Raw genomic sequence first — 26765 nt, 5'->3', positions numbered from 1 at the left:
GTTATAGTCCGAGTGTTGTTATACCAGAATGTGGTTCAGTTCTCAAATAATACACATTAATGTAATCCCCAAAAGTGCAATACAGTGTGTCAAATTTAAATTTATTTACTTGGTGACTAATGATGATTTTCATAATTTTTTTTTTTTTTTTGCAAGAGAAGGGTTCTAAAAGTTAGAGATAAATTGTGCAAACTGTGTATTTTGTGTTGTTGAAATTTCAAACAATTATGCTGGAAAATGTTGAATTTCATGTGAGTTTTCATTTGGTTCTGGAACAGTCACACTGTATAACAAACATGTGAGATAGAGTATTATTTTTGCCCATTTCATACCATTCTACATACACACACTAATTCCTTGCACAAACATGCTTGCTTTCCTTCTTCTTTAATAGTAGAAAGTTGTAGTTTAATATGTAAACAGGTTGAATTGGAAGATGCAGTTCAGGATTACCCCCATTTGGCATTTAAAAGTAAGCAGTTGCCGCAAATTATTTAGATATGAATTGTAAATTAATGTAACATTATTTAATGATCCCTCCCCTTCCTCTCACTTGATATTGCAGACTAATGAGGCTCTGGTGTCTGAACTCACAGCCAGTATTATCTTCTGTGGGGCTCGTGTTGTGTCGTCCATGTATGTTTGTGTTTTTCCTTCATCCATCTCATCTCATCACCATTTGTCCTCATCTTTGTGATTAGCCAAAAGTGACAGAGAAGTGAAGCAAAAACAATCAATCAACTAATCTTGCCTGACATTGAAAATTAAGCACCCCCTCCCCAGCACATTAATACTAACAATAAGTAGGTAAAAGGAAAAGTTATACTAGTCAGGGTGACTACTCTCTGGGAATTATGCATGAATTTATCTCTGTAGACGTGAAAAACTGCAACTTTTATTAATCTAAATTAATTCTTACATTTAAAAGTGCCCCGAGGCAAGTTTTTCACCGTTTAGCTTTTATTTTTATTGAGGAAGCTGCGTGGAAAATAAACAGAATTCTCTCAATCCGTTTACTTGGTTAGTGTCCTTTGCAGAACAATCTATCTGACAGACGGAAGATTATTGCAAGATAAAATATCTTGAGGTTGATTAGGTAAATTTTAAATATGGAGAAACTAGGACTCACATTTATCCACGAAGCTGTTTTTTCTTTTTCAATTAATATCAGTGGCCACTGCCACCATCCTCGTTGGAACTTGTTGTACTGTTGCTTGGCATGCATCTTTTGTTTGTAGTTCTCTGGCTGCTGCTAGGTGCACTGTTGTTAACTGTGCGTGTGGGTCTGTGTCGTCTGCTATTTCCGGGCGATGACTGTAGTAGTAGGGGAATCCAAGTGTGGTGCGCTTGCCCGCTATCAATGTTTAGCTCGTGCTAAAGTGCATTATGGCGTGCGTTTCCTTGATTTTGGTGTCTTCGCGGATAAAAGTGAGTACTAGTTTCTCCGTATTTATATACTACCGCGTCTCTCTTTTCCCAATTATGAATAGGTAAATTTTAGTTTGAAACTTGTGTTTGTAGATATTTACGAGTCGGAGTATATGAGTATGTAAACTCTGCACCTTATATTGAATATTTTAAATAATAAGTGATACACCGTTTAATTTAATTAAATTAGAATGTTTGGTGCATTGGAATGACACAGACGCTTTATACTGTTGTGTGTTGGTGAGTCGGCAATACACGAGGTTGAAGTAGAGAAAACATCTACTTGTAACCTTGAATTTTTGGAACGTTCTCCTTGAAAAGCGGGAATTATACTTGAATTTTTTGATGGGGTTAGAGTGGCCACCCTGCTAGTGCAAAGATTTCTGAAACTTGTAAATTATAGTAAACCCCGTAGCCATGCCAGAGTTTTAAGTAGGATTCTGGATCTATATCTCCAGTCCATTGCACCAAACTATGAAGACACACAGGCTGCCACAATAGAGGTAATGTGATCGGCACCACTCTTCGGCTACTTGCAAACTTGCAGGCACCTATTGATTAGATTAGAGGCTGTATGAGCCCCAGAGCTTCTTTATGTACTGATATTTTTGGAAAAATTTCCAGCTAGCAGGGTGACAGCTCAAGGAACCCCCACCCCAAAGAAGGGAAGATTGGTAATCTGATATCAATAAATATTTTCATCCTTGTACCTTGTAGCTGCCAATAATGTAACTTTTTCCTCTAGGTCCAGTGAATTTATTATACGGATGTCCAGGGACACATTGTCAATACTGAAGCGCCACCTACAAGAAAAGAAACACAGTGTTGTATTGAATATTATTCAAGAGCATCTCTATTTTGATATGTACGAGGGGGTTGCTAGAAATAAACAACAGATTGACTCTACTGCAGGTGCTATGGTAGGAGAAGCTACTCGACAAGGTAAGGGAACAAATTGTTTATGTACGAGGGACATTCAAGTGAAACTGGGAATTTTGATTTTTCAGAATAACAGAACATGCCGAGACATATATAATAGACTTTGCTTAAGAGACAAATGTCTACTATTACCACACGGAGCACTAACGTCGCCAGCAAAGCAAGGTATTTTTGAAACAAGATGGCAGACAAGTCTGTGAATGCAAATGTGGAAGAACGTGTGTGATGAAATAAAGGCATAAAGCAAAGTTAAATTCACAGAAAACTTGAAGCACAGCATGATGATGGGACTGGTGTAAACAGTTGAAAAATGACTATCCAACCCAAAGGGGGCTCGGAGCTCGCTGTAGTTGTTCCTGTGAGCATTCAGTGAGTGGAATGCTTGATCCTTGAAAATTGGCAGATAACATGTTGTCAACTTGTGGAACACATGCAACAGTTCCAGAAAATTAGTACATGTGACAGATTCTGAGACAGCTCTCTCCAATACAATGCATACTGAGCATTTTCATACTACAGGAACTTGTCTTGAAGTTACTGCTATACCACACCTTACAGTCTGAACTCTGTATATTAGAGGGGTGACTATGTAATTTTAGACATCCAGATGAGTTCCATGAAGAATCAAAATCTGTTTGACTTGAACCCCGATTGAATGTTTGGTGTGCTTTAATGCATGATGAAGTCATAGGCCATTCTTTTTCATGGAGCAAACAATAACAGGAAATGTGTTCCTAGATGTGCTCGAAAACTTTGCAGTTCCCCAATTACGTCATTTACAACCTACAGCGATATTCCAACTAGATGGTGCCCCGCCACATTGGAGCCTACAAGTGAGGGAGTATCTTGATAAGTATCCCTCCCTCTTTGTGTGTGCGCACGTGCATACATACTTGACTTGACAGTACAAGTCTTTTTATCTGTCTAATGTTCAGAATGGTATTTTCTGTGTATATGAAAATTAGCAAATATTTCTTGGTGAAATTCTTTTTAAAATGAGATTATCAGTACCCCATTTTCAATAGTCATTTGTTTTAATTTTCATCTTATCTCAAAAGTTCAGTCCCCAGCCAGTTCATAAGTAAGTTTCTACATGAGAACGTCATTTACACTGAAATTGTCAGCAATAAAATCATACTCAACAGATACAAGGTTGACTCTTAATTTATGTATTCATTGCCTTTTATCTTTGAAATACATATAGGTTCTCACTCAGCTCCCAGGGTCCCTACATCTGACACTAGAAAGCAAACAGGCTGTTTCCTGTAATGAGGTTGGGAAGTTTAACGTGTCATACATTTTATGTTAATCAATGTGCACATGTTTTTTTATATGATAATGAATTTTAGTTTCTGAATACTTTAAATCTCTTAGATTTTACCACATTTGGTTAACAAATTGTGCCAGGTACTGTATTTTATTTTCAACCATATTTTTCAAGCATTCTTCAGAACAAATATTAGATTTAAATTTAGAAACTCCTGTTTAACACTGCCTTGCACTGCTTTTTTGAACGTTTTATGTTGTTTTGTATCTTAAATGAAAATCAAAAATGAAGGGTCAGGGAGAAAAAAATAGGCAAGTCAATTTTCTGTTGTAATCAAGGTAGTGGTGTCATTTCCTGCCATGAGTACCAGACTTCACAACATGCTTTCTTTCGTTTCATACATTTGACACTTCTATTCATCAATGCATATGTTTTATTGTACCTTTTCATTTCCATGTCGAATAACATTTTGCAATTAAAAGTTCTGGAGTTGGACAAACATTGACTTACCTGGGTTTTTATCCTCTAAACCTTCAAACGAGTGTGCACTTTTTTCTTTTTTTTCCAAATTGTTGTATTTCTAGTATCAGCAAGTGTGTCTTAAGATTGACATATTTTGGTTCCAGATAATAAAGCAAAGGTTTATTATGGACTCCTAAAGGAACCTGACATTCAACACCTGCCAGTTGAGGAGGAGGAAGAGGGGGAGGTGCCTGAAGGAGGAGACAAACCAAAGAAGAAGAAACCGAAGAAAGATCCTCTATTTTCTAAGAAACCAAAATCGGATCCAAATGCACCACCGAATGAGAGGATGCCTCTGCCAGAATTGTAAATATTGCTTATCACTGTTTGATTGTACATTTTCTATTATTATTATCGTTATTGAAATTCTGCCATTTTCTGTGCCAGTATTTTTAATTTTTTTTTCAACTTTTATTAATGCTTCAAGATAACTAAAATACAAATTACAGGTTATTCTTTGATTTCACATTGATAATGCTGATTCAAAATGTGTTAGGACAGATTAGGTGGCATTCTATCTGTAATAGTATACATAAGCATATTAGTGCATCTGATCCAATATACCTATAAGTCTCCTGCATCAATAATTTTGTTGTTTTTGTCGAGTTTGTTTTTAAGTATGTACAGAATGACTAAACAGAACCTGACCTAAAGTTGTGTCCGAACCACTGTGGAATGTCCCTCCACCGGGTGTCAAACCTGGGACTCCTTGATTGCAAGATGATAATTTTGTTGTTTTCATACACATAAAAACAATAAAAAATTATCATCTTGTAATCAAGCTGTCCTAGGCCTTACTTAATATGCCTTAATTTCATGAAGTAAGTATCTCAATAAGCAGTCTCTTTTTCAAATCAATTTTTATTGCACTTACCTGGTCATGTACATTATTAAGGAGATACTGTTGTTCTTTAAGGAACATTAGGAATTCTATATCCAATCGTAGAAAATCAGTTATCGGTATTGATAAATTTTGTATCATTACTTTATGAGTATCGACAAAAAATGTATTGGTCCATCCATACTTTATACATAAAAGTTTCAGAGACTCCAGGATTCAGTTTCCAATATTTTTGAAAAAGTTATTTTCGTCACCTTTTGGAGAATTTGGAAGACTTTTTCTTCAAACATGAGGCTCAATGCACTGAGAGAAAATTTCAGAGAAAAGAGTGATATCCATAAAAGAAGAGAGAGGTTTCTTTGCAATAATATTTTTGAGCATTTATGAATCACATTACCATGTTGGCAAGCTGATTAATTTCAACTTATACTTTACACATATTTGAATGTTTGTAAGCTGCTTGACATGCCCTGTGGAACATGGAGTTTAGTTTAGCAAGCCAGTATAGGCTGATATTTAATATAAGCATTGCATAAAACTTACACTTCTTAATTCCCCTCCTTTCTTTACCAGAAAGCAAATAGGGAACTGTAAATATAATTATTATAATGAATAAATGTAAATAAAAATATGTGAACATATGCACACACACAAAGTTATGTAACTAGTACATTTCTTTTCTACACAGTAATTGAATTGTATGATAGAGCGATCTATATATTTAGAACTCGTGAAGGAAGGAGAGGGAGGGAGGGAGAGAGAGAGAGAGAGAGAGTGAGTGTGAGTGAGAGAGAGAGAGTGAGAGAGAGTGTGAGTGAGAGAGAGAGAGAGAGAGAGAGAGAGTGTGAGTGAAAGAGAGAGAGTGTGAGTGAGAGAGAGAGAGAGTGTGAGTGAGAGTAGTGAGTGCTAAACTGTAGTAAAAAATTGTCACAGATGCCACACCTTTTACTAATAATGTCAGCAAGTTGCACAGTTTCCTAGTTCTCTTTTAATACTGGGATTTTTGTTTAAAGCCCTTTGATTTTTCTGTTACATATACATTTTCTCACTTTTCAGAAAAGATGCTGATAAACTGGAAAAAGTGAAAGCCCTTAGGGAAGCCTCAAAAAGAGTAGTTGTAGGACCTGAAATGATGCCTTCCATTTGTTTCTACACTCTTCTAAATGCCTGCCACACGTAAGTAAAGCTGTAGTGTACAGTTCATAAGATGTTACCCTGGAGTAATGTATCATATTCTCTGAAGAGAATGAGTATGTTTTTCCTAACAGTATAATAAATAGTTTTTGTAATTAGCACATTAGAACTTCAATTCTATGGTCTTAATTTTTCCTCACTGCATAACTATAGTGGAACCACAAGCAAAAAAACCTGCGCAGACTCGCAACTCCAGTGCACCGTACTCCCGTGAGGAGGGGAGGGGGAGAGTGGACCATGTTTCCTTATGGCCCAAGTTGAACGGAAGAAGGGAAATCTGCACGGGGACTTTTCGTCCAAGGTTTTTTTCCTTGTGGTCCCTTTTTTCCAGGGGTATTGGTATCGGAAAGTATGAGTTGGAGTTTGTTTCCAATATCAGCCAATACTTTTCTGGCATTTTGCTCTCACTGCAGCTGCACTTTTGCAGAGTATAATTGTTCTGTTTCCATTTATTTTGCTCCTATATTGTGTAAAAAAACTGTTTGTGATTACGTATTGGTTATTTTAATAATTAAATATTTTGAAGCAAAACTCTGGTAAGTAATTGGAGTGAAATACTCACACACTAATATTAAGCAACATTTTGAACCTCGATTTTGCATTTTCCAGGGGACAAAGCTGAAAAAGAACTAAAATTGAGGAAAATTTTATAGCATTTTGCTCTATTGGGACCATGGAGATTAAATATGTCAAAAAAATGTAAAATCTAGGTTCCACTGTATCAATAAGAGTATCAGTATTGGTTCAAAGTAGTATCCTAGCCCTACATGTTACGTTATGATTCTGGCACAGCATAATGTCTTGATGTTACATTTTCCTGTATTTGAGGTTTATTAGGCTTCTGGGAAATGTGCAATTGAGGTTTACTGTACAAGATTGTGATGAAGTCCTAACTATTAGTTTAATTTATGTTCACACCAGTAACATACCTAAATTACAGAGAAAAAAATCATGAGCAACAGTGAATCCTAGTTTTTCTGGCAAGTAAGAAGAACAAATAGGTTTGACTTACCTATCGAAGAAAATCAATTTCCTTTGTTAAATTGCAATGCATTTTTGCCTGTGGGTACTCATGACCTAGTACTACCAAATGCAAGTTCAGTGTAAATTTGACTGTGAAATGCACATTATGACCATTAGGTATTGAGAAGTGCCACAGTTAAGTTTAATCTTTTGTAGGGTCACGTGTGCGGAAGTCGCCGAAGACTCGAGCCTTCTGGCTGTTGGCTTTGCAGATTCTATTATCAAAGTGTGGACTTTGGTGCCACAAAAGCTGAGAGCTATGAAACCTGCTGAACAGTTAGCTGATATTGATAGGGAGGCAGGTGAGCATCTTATTTGTTATTGAGATTATTAATATATAAAGTGTAGGACGATTTTTGTATAAACATTAGGAATGAGACAGTTTAATTGGTACTATGTGGCTAATATACATATATATTGTATCTATCAGTATTTCTGTAAATACATACGTATCATGTATTTTAGCATAATATTTTGCCATGTTGATGTTTTCACGCACATAAAAATATGAAGGACTGTATTTATGCGTGTATAATGCACACCCTGGTTTTTGATGGGGAAAAGCGACAAAACATGCTTGATTTCATGGTGGCTTTCCAAATTATTCCATGCATAATACGCACCACAGTTTTTGGGGGCAAACAGCTTGGAAAAATGTGTGCATTATACATAAGTAAATACTGTAAGTGTTTAACTATGCACTTTCTTTTTTAAGGCAAAACTTTCACATGCTTAGATACATTAATTAAGGAAATAAATCAATAATTGAGGTTCTTCATGGAACATTTCTGTTGGGTTAGTAGTTAACACATTTGGGTCTGGCCTCATAATACAGCATTTTTACCTCTGGACTGCGGTTTTTCGTTGTTTTTCAAAAAATCATAGAAAAATATTTTTAATTTGTTTTTATCTACCACACATTTCTTAAATCTACAAAACTTCCTCTTTTCAATTAACAAAAATTTGTTAAATTTTATTTTCATTTTCAGACATTTTTGAATATTTTTTTCAGCAATGTTTTGTGAAGAAGATAAAAGTACAACATTGTAACAAATGTTAATATAGAGATATTTTAAGTTCGTAATCTCAAATTTCAATAATTAACTACATAAACTATCAATACATCTTTTGAATCTTGCATAAGAATACTTCTTATGTGCACATAACAAAAAATAATTACAAATTTCAGGTAATTAGCTTTTGTATGAAGAAGTGGCTGCAGGGCAGGACCAGACGATGTATCAGTTGGTTCTGCGTCATCTGTAAAAATTAAACAAATAAATAAATAAACTAAATAAATAAAATAAATTTTCATTTGGCATACACTATACAAAATAATAAATGGAAAAACTAAAAATACATCAATGCATGTAGGAGAATCAAGCAAGAGGCAAGATGAATAGACCCAAAAAATTACCTCTTCTCACTTCATTCATAAAATACTAGAGTTTGCAACACTGTTTATATTGTCAACAATTAATTATTACGAATATAACCTACCTTCCAAATCCGCTATGCAGTCTGGATCTAACGACGCCATTCTAAATTCTAAACAATGCAACGTACATCAACCCGAACACAAACAGTCCCAGGTGCGAGATAAAAATAGCACATGAGTCACCTAGCGGTCAGAGTTTCAACAGAGTGGCTTGAATGAACAGGCACATGAGACGAAGTACGAACATAGCCTGTAGTTAATCGGCAAAGTGATTGCAGATGGGCTATGCCCGTCGTTTGTCCACATTGACTTTAAGTACCCTACGGGCTATGCCCATCGTAAAACCCCAATGTGTTAAAGGTATTGGTACTTCATCAATATCAGCAAACATTCTGTATCAGTCCACAGCAAACATTCTGTATCAGTCCATCTCTAATATACAAACAATGGGAAAAAAATGATTGTTCATAAGGCAGCTTTAACACTGAACATATTATACATTTATCGTATTTTTGTTGTGTAGTGTTTCTTTTCTGCTAGTTTTGGTTAATCATGACTAGAACCCGGATTTCCATGCACAAACAGCAAAATATGAATGCAAATATACACGTAAAATATCAAAAATATGCACTAAGATATGCATGAGCAATATACAATTAATTTTTTTTGTCTAATACTTGGCAAAGTTTTTCTGACGCTATTTTGGCAACACTGTGAGTTTTACTGGACAAAGTTTGCGATACTTCGCCCAACAAGAACAGTGAATGCTGCGAAGGATTATTACGGGACTCTGTGTAATAATTGCAGGTATACTCGAGAATTGGTTGTGTATGTACTTAATTTCATTCTCAAGACCACTTCTAGAGAAACATTTCTGTGACACACAAATAGCGGCTGCATCTTGTGGTTTTAGTGAGTCTATGACTGCGGAGGTAACGAACATTTTTCGCCAGTTCACGATAGAGACATACTCGCGAAGGAGCTTTCACAAATACTTTCTTTACATTTGATACAAGTGCAAACACAACGTCCTGCCGCATCAGTAGTCTCATCGATAGCTACCCATATTTTCTCGTGCTTCAACGCTTCCCAAATTTCTCCCATGACGACCTTATTAAAACAAGCAGGCACATAGTTTTTATGTAGCGTTGATTCATCTGACACCTTCTTTCCCGTGTACTTTTCAAGGAAACCTGGTAGATGGGCATTGCTCAGTTTCCACAAAGGAATATTAGCACATATGACCAATCAGCATTGGGCATACATGCCCACACACAAATAACCACAGGCCAACCTAAGTACAAGGGCCATTAGGTTGGCATCAGGGAAAGCTTGTGAGAGCTATTCTCCCAGAGACTTATACCCCCCACCCCCAATTAGAATCATGGATCATGTTTACCAACCAGTTGTCACTCATGGGAGGGGTAGAAATGCTTTATTTATAAAGAACCAACCATTGTTACGCTAACAGTAGCCATTTCGGAGAACAAAAACCATGTGCTCCAAATCACATGTTTACTAAATCTTTTATTCTTTACTGAAAATCAGAGATAACACTCACCCATAGGTAAAATCATGCCTAATTTATTAAAAGTAAACTCATTTGCAATTATCTGGCATAACCAAGCCAGAAAAGCTGGAAAAAACACTTTTGTTTATACTTTTTAAGCAATTGATAACTCTGCCATCTGGTGGGAGAAAGTGGCAATTCTCCCAAAGACAAGGAAAGATCTCAAAAGACTCCAGCTGGCCAATGAGAAGCCGTCAAGGCTGTGACGTCACAGAGGAGACTTTCAGATGGCCTATTGTGTTCTGAGCTTGCTAGTCAAGCTCACTTGTATTACAGACCCACCTGAGAGCAGGTCAGCTTGGAAGTTGCTGGTAAAATCCAGTGTGGGAATGGCCACCTGTGCCAGCAACAAAGGATACATAAAGGGAAAAGGGATCTAAGGTCCTGTTACAGTAAACACAGGCCTAAGTGTGTGTGACCAAGTGGGATATTGTGTCCACAAGTGCATTTAAGGATCCCAGTGAAAATTCAGCAAAATAGCGAGTTTTGTGTCCCTCATCCCATGTGGAAATCCAGACCACATGGTCGGCAGAACTGACGCCATAGAAGCATCCATAGGATATCAAAGAATATCCAAGTTGTTCTTAGCCATCCATCCAAGAAAAGCCAGGAAAATTCATTTATCACCCCCCAAAGCCTTTGTTACACCAAGGAAGCACATAATAGTAATTTTTTAGTGTGGTGTACCACAAATTTGTCCATGTGTCGGGATGTGGCGATAAAGAGTAAAATAGCGTGTGTAAGGCCCCAGGTATGAGTGATATAGTGTGAAAACGGCTGATATGTAAGTACAAAATCTTTTGTATATCTTTTTTGTGTCGTGTACAGTGAAGTGCTCATGTTTGGTGGCAGCTATGCCACAAGCGATGTTCTTTTCAATGAATAAATATGTCGTTTAAAGGTGTCTGACCTTCTATCATTTTAGTGAATCATAAGCCTATTAAGCCCCCCTCTAGTTACCGATTATTACAGTTAGGCTAAAGGTCGTCTGTTGCTTTACAGATATCTCAGGGGATATCTGTTACTATACGGAACACCACACGTGGAATAGGGTCTGCGTGTGGCCGCGTAAAGCGTGGTTCTCTTTTGTTTTTGCTGTTTTTGATATATTATATATTTAAAGTTAACCTTTTGTAAAACCAACTTTAAAGCAACGTAATATAAACAAAAGCAAGCAAACCCCCAATACAAAAACATTTTCCCCTTATACGAGATTATGAGACTTAGAGGTAGCAGATTCACTACAATGGATACAAGGTCAAAGTCACTAGAACGGCCAGCCGGCCATATGTCATCCCCCAGTGGTAGTGGAGACTCCCAACTAGCCTTAATTATTGCCATGCTCAAAGATCAAGGGCAAAAGATTGATAGTCAGGGGCAAAAGCTTGATAGTCAGGGACAAAAGCTTGACAGTCAGGGAAGGGAGATCATTCAGGCATCAGCAGAGATGCATAGGAAACTGGAGGCTGTTCGTATGGAGTTCCAGGCTAGACTGAACTCCATCCACAACGTAACGACAAAAACTTCTGAAGCATTGGTTAGGTCGGTATCATCAAATACCGACAGGATCAGTAACGTAGAAATCAGATGTAACGAGCTGGAAAAACAGGTCAATAGGGACTATGTCCAGCTATCTGAACAAGTTAGTGAATTGAGGGAAATAGTGCAAGGGGTAAATGGCACAGACAACCAGACCACCGTAGCACAACTCCTAGGCAGGTTAGATGCCCTGGAGAACACTTGCAGGGAAATTGCCCGCAGTGATAGTGCCATCGCCATAGAAGATAGAATTCTTGAGCGATTGAGGTGGGAGATGCAGAACTGTATGGTTGAAGAACCTAGTTCGCACAATAGCATCTCCGAGGGTCACAGTGTTCCGCAGCCCACCCTTCCACTATCAGACAATAGTGGGGAGGATCGGACAACCGAACAGCCCTCACGAAAATTTTGGCGTGCCTAGAGGAGTTGGAGAGGTACATTACTAAATCACCTGCTCCGGTAAACCCATGCACCAAGCCAAGTCCTCACCCAAGTAAAGAGTCTGCCGTCGGAGCCACCAACCACTTGCACAAGGTTCCCGAAGTCACTAGCAGAGGTCCAATGTCAGATCATAGTAGTGGGTATTCCTCCCCCCAAAGGTACCATGTTTCACATAACTTCTCGGAATCCTCATCCGGAGGTTCGGACACAGAATTCCGAAGCCAACGGAAAAGGAAAAACCGAAGAAGGGATAAAAGTGCACCCAGGGTTAGGTTCGCAGACCTAAATCAACTGCCCACGTTTAGCGGTCAGGGAAATAATCTGGCCTCTGATTTCCTACAAGAATTTGAGAGGGATCTTGATCTTCTAGAAATAGATCTAGAAGATGCCCTTAAAATAGTGTCGTATAGTCTGCGGGACGAGGCACGCCAGTGGTTCGAAAGGAACGAACACAAGTTCCGATCGTATGTGAACTTTAAGAAACAGTTCCTGAAGTATTTTCAAGGTGATGGGTGGAGGGCTTCCTCATTATCAAAAGCCCTTAATGGCAAATATAACCCTAACCTACATAGATCAATGCATAAATATTTTTGGAAACAGGTGAAGATGTTTAGACTGGCCTTACCAGAAATTGCAGATCACCAGATTTTTACACATGTCATCCAACAGCTGCCACGTAGCTTAAGGGATCAGCTGGTCCTAGCCCCCTTTACCTCTTTACAGGCAGTGGCCAATTCCATACTCAGGTATGAAAGTGTACAGGCGCCACAAAACCCTGAGAGGGATAGCACAAGGCATGCACGACTTCCATATGGGAGAACCACCCCTCACGTCAACCAGACGTACGTGAGTCGTGGGAAGGATGACACAAGTGGTCCATCAGATCCCGATAAAGCATACAGTAACCAGTACAGGCGTAGGGATAAGAATAGGTTTAAGGAACCCATCAGCGGGAAAAAAGGTAAAGGACCAAGAAAGGGTATAGAACCCCAGGTTAGGAGTTCGTTAAGACCTCTCGGGTCCACAGAGCATATAGCTGAGGTGCATTCTGAAAGCCACAGCCAGGGAAACTAGATAGGCAACGTCCTGAAGTGGGGAGGGGCGATGCCGAACCTAGATTAAGCCCACCATGTTCAACCCAGTGTAATCATCATCCAATCATTAAGGCTCATCAAGCCATTGGAGATTCAATGTTGTCTAGGCTAGCTCAAAACAAGTTTGGTTACATGGTCCAAAGGGACTATGACGGTAGATACCATGTAGGGCTATGTAAGTCGGGACAATCCTCTAGCCAGCTGCTCAGTGAACTCCGTCGTACTAAAAGTGTGCACGATAAAGTAGTGTTGATGATTGCAACAAATGACATGCTCCGAGGGGAAGACAGTGACCGAGTGCTGCGGAACCTCGAGTGCATAGTAGGGGTTCTTAAGAGGAAAGGGGCCAAGAAGATAGTCATTCTGACACCTCCACCGATTCCCAGACTAGCTAAGGAAAATAGAGCTAAGGTCTGGGCAGGGTATGATTCTCTCATAGGTAAAATTACCTCACTGGAGAACAAAGGTAATATAAGAGTGCTTGATGTTTCTTCCAAGTTTACTCACCAGGGTCAAGAATTAAATATGTCCTTATTTGAGGAAACCATGGGGTATGGCAGTTACAAAAGGCCTGACCTGGTTCACCTCAGTCCCAGGGGCATGGACGTGATTCTCAAGGCGTTAGATGAGGTACGGTGGTTTACCCAGCAACAGCCAGAGACCAACAAACGTCAGTCACCTCAACAATGGGAGGATGTAGACGCCATAATGCCATACACCCCACCCACGGGAAACTAGCCAACGCTGCTCTCGTAGGGGGTGATGGTGGCGAAGGTGAAGTAAAATCCTCCAGATTAGTAAATGTATCATTCCTTAACTTAGACGACTATGAGTCCATAGAAAAGGAACTGGTTAGGGATAATGGTAACAGTGTAGTACCCATTAATAAAACAGGTGTTAGCAGATATGGTGCCCTTATAAATGTAACCCTAGTAGACATGCCCACCAGAGCTCTTGTAGACTCGGGTGCGGAGATCTCTGTACTCCATTCCAGAATATGGAGAAAGATCAATCAAAAAGCATCACGCCCAAGGTTAATCAAGTGTGACAACATCAAGTTGATAGACTATTCAGGGTCCAAAAAGCAGAAAATCATGGGAATCACATCCGTAGGTGTCACGATTGAAAATGTCACGCTAATGGTAGAGTTCTTAGTCGTAAATGAGCTAAGCATCGACTGCATCCTTGGTCTCGATTGGTTATATGGGGTCAACGCCCAAGTAGATTTTGCATCACACCAATTGCTATTCCAGAGTAGCTCTTGCTCCGCAGTCACCAAGTTCTTACCGGTTGACTTGGCGACGGAACCAGACGGGCCATCTCCTATCCACAAAATTGATATTTTCCCCCTGGATATATTCCAGGAGACAGATTTTGCGTCCCATGCGGATATAAGGAAAGCTGCCACCGAAGCAGCAACCCTAACAATAGAACAGCAAGAGTCATTGTTTCAAACCCTCTCCCGAAGGAGAAAAGTTTTCAGCGACCGCCCTGGCAAATGTAACATGCATGAACATAAAATAGTCCTCAACAAAACCGAATATATAGCTCGTAAGAACTATCCCATACCGATCAAGTATAAAGAAGGGGTAGCGAGGGAGATTGACCAACTCGTCAGGTGGGATATTATTGAACCCTCCAACTCTGAGTTCGTCTCCCCTGTCTTAGTGGTCCAGAAACCAAATGGGTCTCTGTGGCTTACACTAGACCAGCGCGAGATCAACAAACTGATCCTACCGCTGAAAATGAAGCCCCTCAATATGGAGGAGATCTTCTCACAATTTCAAGGCAAGAAGTATTTCTCCTCCCTGGACATATCCTCAGGATTCTGGCAAATTGGCTTAGAAGAAGGGTCCAGGAGATATACGGCGTTCACGTTCAATGGGAAAATGTACCAGTTCAAGAGGTTGATTTTCGGACATGTCAACAGTATGCAGGTGTTCATCGAGGTAATGAACAAGCTACTAAGTGGGACAGAATCCTAAGCGTTAGCTTATGTCGATGACGTGACAATCTTTTCGGAGACTCTAGAAGAACATCTAGAGCACATTGACAGGATACTTGAGATCTTCCAAAATGCAGGCATGACCCTCAAGTTATCCAAATGTTCCTTTGCTAGGGACCAAATCAGGTTCCTCGGACATAACGTCAACCCACAACACATATACATGTGCCCCGAGTATGTAGAATCGATTGCGAACCTGCAAGCTCCAACCAACATTAAACAATTGCAAAAGGTCCTCGGTTCGTTTGGTTGGATAAGAAAGTTTATCCCGCAGTACAATACACATACTCAACCACTTTATGATCTGTTGAAGAAGGGTTCTAAATGGCAATGAGATGCGAAGGCACAACATGCTTTCGAGGGGCTGAAAGTAGCTGTCCAACGGGACTGTAAGATCTTCCACCCAGACTTCTCTCAGAAGTTCTATCTTCAAACGGATGCATCCGGATCCGGGGTAGGTGGATTCTGTTTTCAGTATTCAGATGGGGAAAAGCGACCCCTCGGATACATCAGCCGCTCCCTCAAAAACTATGAATTAGGATACACTTCAACGGAGCTCGAGCTTCTCAGCATTGTGTGGTGCATCGAGAAATTTTCCTTCCTTCTCCAAGGCCAGGTTTTTACCATATTATGCGACCACAAGAGTCTCTCATGGCTCAACTCTGCCTACACCTGGAATGTACGGCTAACCAGGTGGTTCTTGAAGCTGCAGAACTATAGCTTTCACGTAGAGTATGTGGCTGGGAGGGATAATGGCCTCGCGGACATGCTGTCACGAGCACCAGACAAACAGCAGCAGCAGGTGAAACACCTAAACTCTATACATCTGTTGCCCGTATCAGTGGGTAATCTATCCAATGACCAGCTCCAGCGGGAACAGCAGGCTGATCCAAAGAGTAAGGCCATCATTGACCATCTGACTAAAGGAAGTCAGAGCAATGACCCCAGAAGTAGGAACTGGGACAATCAGTACCAGATCCAAAACAACATCTTGGTAGTCAGGGATTTCCATTTCAGGGATAATTTTAGAATTTATATCCCCCAGACATTAATACCCCAAGTTATTACTGCCTACCACAATGATGATGGGCACCCTGGTGTCGATAAGACACACAACAAGGTTTTCCGCAGCTATTTTTGGCCAGGAATGAGACGGACAATTAAAGCCTGGGTCAATGACTGTGTACAATGCCAGCAGGTCAAGCCAAATCTCCATCCTCCTCGCCAAATCCTGCAAACCCACCACATACAAAGGTTGGGGGCAACTCTCTTCTGTGACCTCGTAGGCCCGCTGCCTCCCAGCAAACGGAAAGAGAGATACATCTTAACTGTACTCGAAGGATGTTCAAGGTACATCACTGCATATCCCCTCAGGAATGCCACCACAGCGTCAATAGTAAAGAAAATAAAGGAAGTGTATTTCATGCACTTTTCACCCCCCGAAAGAATAATAGTTGACAATGGTCCACAGTTCAGGGCAAAGAACTTCACCCAAGCATTTGAGAGCATGGGGACCCAGGTTCTTTTCATACCAATGTACCTTCCTTCGGCCAACCTGGTAGAGAGGACTCACCTAGAAATGGGTAAACTCCTCAAACTCATGTGTCACGAAAACCACAAGACTTGGTCTGATAAGTTGCCAGCTGTTGTCAACATTATCAATCATTCGATAAATGACACTACAGGGTATGCGCCAGCTGAACTACGGTTGCATACATCCCTGAGAAATCCGGTTATGGAACATTTCCATATACCGGTCGGAGAACAGACTGAATGGGACCAGCAACTCTTCATGGCTGTGTCCCGGACAGCTGACAAAAAGGCTAAGAATAATAAGAAGTTAAATGATCTGCAACAACACAGGAGGGAAATTCAATTGCATGACCTAGTATTCCTCAAGTCACATTTGCAGAGTAAGGCCCTAGAGGGACAAACTCATAAACTCTTTCATACATTCTTTGGTCCATTTATTTGTATTAGTCAAGTAACATGTAATAATTTTAATGTTATACATTGTATCAATGGTAGAATTATAAGTAATCAACATGTAAATAACATGAAGATATGGAGATGTAGTCCCAAAGTATACAACCTGTACATCGACAAGCTCAAACTATTACATCCCGATTTAGCATCCAAAGTGCCTCAAAAATGCTAAGCAAAGTTGTGGATGGGGTTCAGTTCTGTCTGAATACAGAACAGCAGTTGTAAATAGTATATGGGACCTATATTTCATTTTTGTGCATTTTATATACTGTCAATGTTCTAATATATCCTATATTTAGAGTATTTCACATTTATGTTGTTCTATTTGAGGGTATGGTAAGAAACATCCCTCAGAGCTCAAAATGCCAAAACAAAATTAGTAAACATCTCCACTACCACCATGTTTGAGTAGGCCAAAGGTAAATGTCGACACAACCAAGGTACAGCCAAAGCCAAACATGGGAATTCACCACCAACACAGCCAAATTGTGTAAGTAATGGGGCAAGTGATAGTGTGCAGTGACCCATCACAAGTGTGCCACCATCCCAAAACACACAGGCTTAGGGGTGAAGAGCGATACATCGCAAGCAAGATGTTGGGAACTATCCACCATGCCCCCTGAGGTACAGGAAGCATGGGGAGTGTCCGAATAGTGGTTGTCACCCCCCAAGATTACTGAGCGGAAATTAACAACCATGAAAACAAGGACATACCCATAGTGTGCATTGTGTAAGTGCGCATAGACAAGTGATATCCTAACCTACGTATAAAGAAAGTCCAATGTGTGTATGCAGACTTAGGTACACAAGTACAGTGTTCAAGGGCTTCTTTTTATAAATGTGTCTCTTTGGACTAAGTGCTGAAAGGGTAGAGTAATCCATTCCCTTCGAGGTGAAGAGAACAAACAGTCTTACAAATTACGTACGGTGATCAAAGTATCTTATATATATATATATATGTACATCTATATAAATTCTTTATCATAATGGGTAGTCATGACTCAAGACACCCAAGAACTTTCATAGGGATAGGAATGGAACAGGAGGCAGAAACTCTGTCCTCAATGTATTACAAATATTTTTAATATGTATATTTCCAAGAGTGCATCAATGTAGATGTATATTTCAAGTATGGTAATTTTCAACATGTCTATTACAGGAGTATATTAATGTCAATATGCAAGATCATTTCAAGTGTTTCTTTTAACAGCATATGTGTAATTTAATTTTATATAGCCGTGAATATTTATTTTTGTGTGTGTTTGCATAATAGTGTTTAAGGTTAGTGAGGGTAAAGAAAAACGAATCGCTTCTCGAATCCTTTTTCTTTTTCCCGAGGGGCCGGGATATGTATGACCAATCAGCATTGGGCATACATGCCCACACACAAATAACCACAGGCCAACCTAAGTACAAGGGCCATTAGGTTGGCATCAGGGAAAGCTTGTGAGAGCTATTTTCCCAGAAACTTATACCCCCCACCCCCAATTAGAATCATGGGTCATGTTTACCAACCAGTTGTCACTCATGGGAGGGGTAGAAATGCTTTATTTATAAAGAACCAACCATTGTTAGGCTAACAGTAGCCATTTTGGAGAACAAAAACCATGTGCTCCAAATCACATGTTTACTAATTCTTTTATTCTTTACTGAAAATCAGAGATAACACTCACCCATAGGTAAAATCATGCCTAATTTATTAAAAGTAAACTTATTTGCAATTATCTGGCATAACTAAGCCAGAAAAGCTGGAAAAAACACTTTTGTTTATACTTTTTAAGCAATTGATAACTCTGCCATCTGGTGGGAGAAAGTGGCAATTCTCCCAAAGACAAGGAAAGATCTCAAAAGACTCCAGCTGGCCAATGAGAAGCCGTCAAGGCTGTGACGTCACAGAGGAGACTTTCAGATGGCCTATTGTGTTCTGAGCTTGCTAGTCAAGCTCACTTGTATTACAGACCCACCTGAGAGCAGGTCAGCTTGGAAGTTGCTGGTAAAATCAGTGTGGGAATGGCCACCTGTGCCAGCAACAAAGGATACATAAAGGGAAAAGGGATCTAAGGTCCTGTTACAGTAAACACAGGCCTAAGTGTGTGTGACCAAGTGGGATATTGTGTCCACAAGTGCATTTAAGGATCCCAGTGAAAATTCAGCAAAATAGCGAGTTTTGTGTCCCTCATCCCATGTGGAAATCCAGACCACATGGTCGGCAGAACTGACGCCATAGAAGCATCCATAGGATATCAAAGAATATCCAAGTTGTTCTTAGCCATCCATCCAAGAAAAGCCAGGAAAATTCATTTATCACCCCCCAAAGCCTTTGTTACACCAAGGAAGCACATAATAGTAATTTTTTAGTGTGATGTACCACAAATTTGTCCATGTGTCGGGATGTGGCGATAAAGAGTGAAATAGCGTGTGTAAGGCCCCAGGTATGAGTGATATAGTGTGAAAACGGCTGATATGTAAGTACAAAATCTTTTGTATATCTTTTTTGTGTCGTGTACAGTGAAGTGCTCATGTTTGGTGGCAGCTATGCCACAAGCGATGTTCTTTTCAATGAATAAATATGTCGTTTAAAGGTGTCTGACCTTCTATCATTTTAGTGAATCATAAGCCTATTAAGCCCTCCTCTAGTTACCGATTATTAAAGTTAGGCTAAAGTTCGTCTGTTGCTTTACAGATATCTCAGGGGATATCTGTTACTATACGGAACACCACACGTGGAATAGGGTCTGCGTGTGGCCGCGTAAAGCGTGGTTCTCTTTTGTTTTTGCTGTTTTTGATATATTATATATTTAAAGTTAACCTTTTGTAAAATCAACTTTAAAGCAACGTAATATAAACAAAAGCAAGCAAACCCCCAATACAAAAACATTTTCCCCTTATACACACTCACAAACGCAGAACACAGATCTACATAGAATGTATCACTGTGCATTCAGATGTTGAATTAGTGGACGCGGTAGTAAAAAGTTGCTGTTTACTGCGCGATCTTCTCTCAAGGGCTTCCCTGTGTCTTGCTGTATTGACATGTTGAGTAACTTGAAATTTCTTCTCTGCTGACACACTTTTTTTTTGCACACCACACAGAAGAAAACTGACCCATCTTCTGTAAATACACTACTTCCAAATTCGTGTACGTATTTACTCAACAATACCGCCTTACTTGATTTTTCAGGTGGCGTGTTTAACAGAACACAAAATAACACTTACACGTTCTTAAACTCCTTTGATACTGACAGCAGAAACCCTTTCCACATAGTTGCCAAGTCGCAAGAAAGGCTTCGTGCTAGTTGACAGTTGTGAAAGCATCAGAAGGCGATAGATCGCCGTTGTTTAAAAAGCGCTACATAAAATTCTGAAAAAAAATTTAAACATTATAGTGTATATTGTATAGTAAATTGGTATGTTCGCCATTCGGTTATCGCCGTTCAGTCGAAAGTGAATTTATCAACGATTGTGGGCAACAAACTCAACGCTATTTTCTCTTGATAGACTATGAAATATGCTACTACTTATGTAGCAATAAAATTCGAAATATGCCTTATCCTGCAAAGTTTAAGGAATATGCATGCACAACAAAATTCACTCAAAATATGCACTATCATTCAAGACTCTTTACAAGTTCGTCAGAAAGAAAAAAATATTTTCCACAAGTTTTTGCATGCTACATGAAACATGCATTTTGCGTAGAAATCCGGGCTCTAATCATGACGATAAACATGAGTGATGTTATGATTAGGTAAAATTGATAAGGCGCACTTACAAAGAACACCCATGCTCAGGCTGAGATTTGATGTTGAAACTTCAGTTGTGAGATCCAAAGTCTGCCATTTAACACACTTGCCGCTGAGCAGGCATTATATGAGCCTTATTTTTTTTAATTAGGGGCCATTTTGCACTCACGTTGGCAACACTGAGTGTTTGGCGTTTTGCGCATATGCGTTAGTTACCGACATGCCTTGCACGTAAACAGACACCATTTGCACATTGTGAAACGCTTGGTGCTCCTGTGGTGGACAATTGAAGTGGTGCAGGTGATTGAAAATCCCGCCAGGTGTGAGTTACGATCAGTGATCAGGTTTTTGACCGTGAAAAATGTGAAAGCGCCAGACATTTATCTCAGTTACGTGAGGTGTATAGTGAGAATGTCATTGTTGAAGGCAAGGTGCATAAGTGGGTACGTCTGTTTAAGGCCAGTCACACGAATGTTCATGAAGAACCATGATCAGGATGCCCCTCAATCCAAGAAACTCATGCTCACCCGCTAGGCAATATGATACATTCTAGGAATATTTCGTCAATGAAAAACTTCTCTAATGAAACACTAGGCAAACAAACAGTTAATGCAGCCATGTATTGTAACACTCTCAAGTCTTCCGGTATCATGTTGCTGCACGACAACGCACGGCCACACACTCGCTCATTGACTCATTTGGCTAGGAGCGACTGGACCACCCTCCGTACAGTCCGGATCTCGCCCCTAGCGATTATCACCTATTCCTCCACTTGAAGACTAATCCAACCCGAGCAATACAGAATAAATGACGCCAAATGGACCATGACGGATTGCCTGTCTGACCTGGCGTCAATTCTTTGATGGGGGGTCTACAAAAGCTCATCTACCGCTACAACAAGTGTCTCAACAACTATTGGAACTAAGTTGAGAAGTAGCTGAATGTACATATGAACAGCCGCAGAGGTAATTAAATTTCTTCATTTGCATGTTTTTGTTTTATTTCAAAACGGACCCTAATTAAAAAATAAACTTCGTAAATTTATTTTACAAAACTTGGATACATGTATTCTCTCTTTATATTCACATTTTCAGCAACAAATCAACTGAATTATGTTTTTAATTATCAATTATTTATAGAAATATGAAGTGCGTGACATTATGTGCAGTTTTAATGATTATTCTCTCATATCCTTGTTGAAACCACATTTATTTTACTTTTTCTCCCAGGTGATAGATTGCATATCCTGTAATGTTGGTAACATTTTTCTGCTTTTTAGCATTGTGCTGGGTGCATTTATTCCAATTATTATTGCGATTCTGTCAAAGTGAAATATTGTTAAAAAACAGTGCGTATAATCATAGCTAATGGAAAAATACTAACTTACTGTTAGTTAAGTTAGTATCTATGTTGAGCACATGCAAACTGAAAAAATACTCAATAGACACAGAGTTCATAAACAATTACAATTTTTTCATTTCATAACCTTTTTCCTTTTGCATTATAATTCACCGGAATGATTTAAGATTTTTCTCTTTTGTAGATGATGTTTTGGTACGTATGATGGATGACAGATCTGCAGAAAATTGTAGGACTTTGTGTGGTCACAGTGGACCAGTATACCATGTATGCTTCAGTCCAGACAGAACTCTATTGCTGTCATGTTCCGAGGATAATGCAAGTAAATACATTTGTTTCATTTGTAACAGGATTTTGTTCTCTTATTGCACAACACATTTGCTTGTATTTTATGTTATATAGCATTCCTTTTCTGCCACTTATGGCTGCTCACAAAGATGAGCATGAGTAATGCTAAAAGTGGCAGAAAAGCAAAGTAAAATAAACCAAATCAATCGATCAATCAATAGTAACAGTATACGAGGGTCAGTATTTATATTTTGAGCCTTGGCAACACTGATTGAAGTTAGGCGCGATTTGACGTTTGCACGGAATCGTCTGGCATTATTGACCATAACGTACTTCAAATGTTTTGTCAATAGCTTCATTTGTGTTGTTTATATTGCCTTGGAGATTGCGCGACAACAATAAAATGGAATTAACTCGTGAACATTTTCGTGCGATGATTTTTTACGACTTTCGACGTGGATTATCAAGACAATAGTGCATCGATCAACTTACTTCCACATTTGGCGATGAAGCCCCATCCTTTGCCACTGCGAAACGCTGGTATAACAAATTTAATCGTGGCCGCCATTCGCTCACCGACGAGATTCGCGAAGGTCGTCCAAAATCAGTTGTTGTTCAAGAAAACATTGATGCTGTGAAAAACCTAATACTGCAAGATCGTCATGTGACATACTGTGAGATTGAGGCAACCATAGGCATTAGTTCCACCAGCATATATAAAATATTACATGATCATTTAGCTGTGAGAAAGGTATGTTCTCGTTGGATCCCACACAATTTGACAAAAACTCAAAAAGACGCTCGCGTCAATTGGTGCAAACAAATGCTCAATAAATACAATTGTGGTGCTTCAAAAGACGTATATAAAATTGTAACAGGTGACGAATCATGGATATATGCATATGAGCCGGAACGTAAACAGCAGTCGACTGTATGGGTGTTTCAAGATGAACCCAATCCAACAAAAGTTGTTCGCGCTCGAAGCACATCGAAACAAATGGTCGCCTGTTTTTTCGGGAAAACTGGTCATGTGGCAACTGTGCCTTTAGAGGAACATAGAATGGTCAACTCTGAATGGTACACAAGAATTTGTTTGCCAGAGGTCTTCGGTCAAATACGGAAAACAAACAAATGCCGTCGGATCATTCTTCATCAAGACAATGCCAGCTCTCACACATCTCGTCTAACAACCGACTTTATGAACAGTCAAAAAATCGAATTGATGGGTCATCTGCCATACAGTCCTGATTTGGCACCCAATGACTTCTTCTTGTTCCCAAATGTCAAGAACAAATTGCGTGGACAACGATTTTCGTCGGCGGAAGATGCCGTTGATGCATTCAAAAACCATATTATGGAGGTGTCTGAAGAAGATTGGAAAAACTGCTTTGACAAATGGTTCGAACGAATGCAAAAGTGTATTGACCATAAAGGAGAATACTTCGAAAAACAATAAAGTAGTTTTCAATGCCAAATTCCTGTCTTTTCATTGTTAGGCTCAAAATATAAATAGTGACCCTCGTACTATCTGTGAGCTTACAGGAAGGTTATAAAAAGCAGGTAGCACCAACTTTTGAATTAGACAGTTTAAACTGTGCAGAGAATTAGTGGTTCTGGTGAATTGCTCATGTGCGAAAAAGAATATTTTTTTTTTAATGTGTGTCCTAGTTATTGATGAAACTTTGATGGAGGTTTCTTGCAAGTAGTTCATATTCTGTTGCTGCTTTGTGCTACATTGGTTGTTTGGAAACTTAAATTGAATAAATGGAGATTTGTATAACATATTGTTCATAAACAATGTATATAATTACTAAACTACATTGTTCTTGTTCAGAATGTAGTAATGATCTTGTTGATAGGCTTTCAATATTTTACCTTGGCGTATTTAATGTTTGCAGTACATACATAGTTGTATCATGATACTTTTTAAACCTACATTTCTTTTGTGCTTGATGCTGTGACCAAAGGAACTTGTTTTCAATGTCATTGTTAATATTTCTTTTCCAGTTCGCTTATGGAGCTTGCAAGTATGGACGTGCTTAGTGTGTTACAAGGGACATACATTTCCCATTTGGGATGTAAAATTTTCTCCTCACGGTTATTACTTTGCAAGTGCAGGGCATGATAAAACAGCCAGGCTGTGGGCAACGGATCAGCATCAACCATTAAGAATATTTTCCGGACATTTTTCAGATGTTGATGTGAGTTCCTTCAACTTCCTTATTGAAGTATGTGATTGTAACAAATATTATTAAATGTCTTTTAGTTATACATAAAAACATGAATATCATATGAAGGTAAATAATGGTTCAGCACTAACATATGGACGGGTTAAAGTTACAGTGGTGTAAGTCACTTAAAAAAAAAAAAAAAAAGACAGACACAGAAACCAGATCTATATAAGTCAATTTGTTAACAGAAAACGTGAAGTAAATCAGAGATTCATTCAACTGTCAACAGATGACAGTTTAAGGTCTAGTGATAAAGGAAACAGCTGTTGTATTGATCAGCAAAGTGCTGAGAGTCAGACTTTTCTTATTTTTAAGAAAGTGACTTACACCACTGTAACTTTAACCCATCCATATATGTATGTGTCTATAATTTATTAATTTTCTTTATTTTCTTTGCAAATACCACTTTATCAGGGTTCCCAACAACAAGGAAAAAACATGGAAAAACTAAGTAAATTGGATTGTTTTTGTGTTTGCCAAAATTAGTGTCTGAAAAAAACACATTTCACATTTTTTCCCAAACAGTTCTTGAATGTAGATATTTTGTGTTAAAGTATTTTTACATTTCATCTCTCTCATTTATTTACGTTATGTTCTGTTTGATTAGCATGCAAAGTTGAAGCCTTAACATTTATATATTAGTATGTTAAAGCATTTTAAAAATGGTGTGGAAAGTTCTTTGAAAATACCTGAAAAACCTGTAAAACTTTGGGAATTTAATTTGGCGAAATGAGAGGGTGTTCAATGATGCAAGTTGTATTGCTGGTTAAGTTTTGTGCATTCCTAATCTGTGTGTGTGTAATACAAATCTATCTCACAACATGTATAATTTCATATCATTTTTAATAATCCTATCTCACAGACATGTTTTCTTTTCAGTGTCTGCAGTTTCATCCAAATTCTAACTATATTGCTACAGGATCAAGTGACAGAACTGTACGCTTGTGGGATTGTGTTACTGGTAACCACGTTCGGCTGATGACAGGGCACAAGGTTAGATTTTTGCAAATTGATGTGTTATTTTTTTTATTCTCTTTCTTGTTCACTAACAAAGAAAATGCATGAAAGTACCCAAAGATTGATAAGTTTAGCCAGTACCTTTTAAGTAATTGAAACAATTCAGCATGAATACTTGCTTATGAGTCATTCCATATGAAATCAACACAGATTTTAATGAAATTTGGGGAGTTGAGATTATGCATGGAACTTAGTAACTATGAAAATTTTTAGTTTCGTTTGTCTTGTAATTGTTAAATTATTCAAGGTCAAAGTTCGCACAAATTGCCCTTTTTGAGCCCTCTTAGCTATACTAAATGTGCTGTAACTCCACCCCTCTTTCCCCTAGGAAGCTCAAATAAAGCTTATTGTACAGGGAATTCAATAACAGGGTGGCGACAGACCTGGAAAACCTGGAAAACCGGGAAAAGTCAGGGAATTTTAGGTGTCAAAAAAAGTCAGGGAAATGTCAGGGAATTTCGTCTTCATCGATTATTATTTTTTTTTAAAAATTTATTTATTTAAAGATATCGTTATGGAACTCTGCACGGGAACAGGAAATCTCGTTCGTAAATTTCGGCCTCAACTTTTAGGCCCCTTTTATGCGCAACACAGCCACGGCGCCAGAAACCAGTGATGGCAGGAGGAGAGAGAGAGACATTTTTCTCTCCCGGGGTTCTCGGCGGGAATTTTAAATTCGAACACTCTTTGGAGAAAAATTGTTATAACTCGGGCACTATGGGAGCAATCTACTTCGGATAACTTTTGTTTTGCAGCTAAAACATCAGCGCATGCAACAGTGTACAATTCAGAACACCGGACCGAGGAAGGGGGGCTTGGGGGGAAGTCCCCCGAATTTCAATG

At 39.0% G+C, this 26765-nt stretch overlaps 1 protein-coding gene across 1 annotated transcript in view; it reads left to right on the top strand.

Annotated features, from left to right (window-relative positions):
- The window catches only part of Taf5 (TATA-box binding protein associated factor 5), a 42381-nt gene that overhangs the window by 7426 nt on the left and 8190 nt on the right, over positions 1 to 26765 (top strand). The window contains exons 4-10 of the mRNA XM_083138493.1: positions 2174 to 2370; positions 4261 to 4462; positions 6054 to 6173; positions 7371 to 7516; positions 22571 to 22708; positions 24682 to 24875; positions 25785 to 25898. Coding sequence (XP_082994619.1) covers positions 2174 to 2370; positions 4261 to 4462; positions 6054 to 6173; positions 7371 to 7516; positions 22571 to 22708; positions 24682 to 24875; positions 25785 to 25898 — 1111 coding nt within the window. The remainder of the gene's footprint in view (positions 1 to 2173; positions 2371 to 4260; positions 4463 to 6053; positions 6174 to 7370; positions 7517 to 22570; positions 22709 to 24681; positions 24876 to 25784; positions 25899 to 26765) is intronic.

Source organism: Lepisma saccharinum, chromosome 17 (assembly GCF_977018435.1).
Source record: "Lepisma saccharinum chromosome 17, izLepSacc3.1, whole genome shotgun sequence".
NCBI lineage: Eukaryota > Metazoa > Arthropoda > Insecta > Zygentoma > Lepismatidae > Lepisma > Lepisma saccharinum.
The sequence above is the reverse complement of the archived record's forward strand: the minus strand, read 5'-3'. Positions and strand labels throughout refer to the sequence as shown.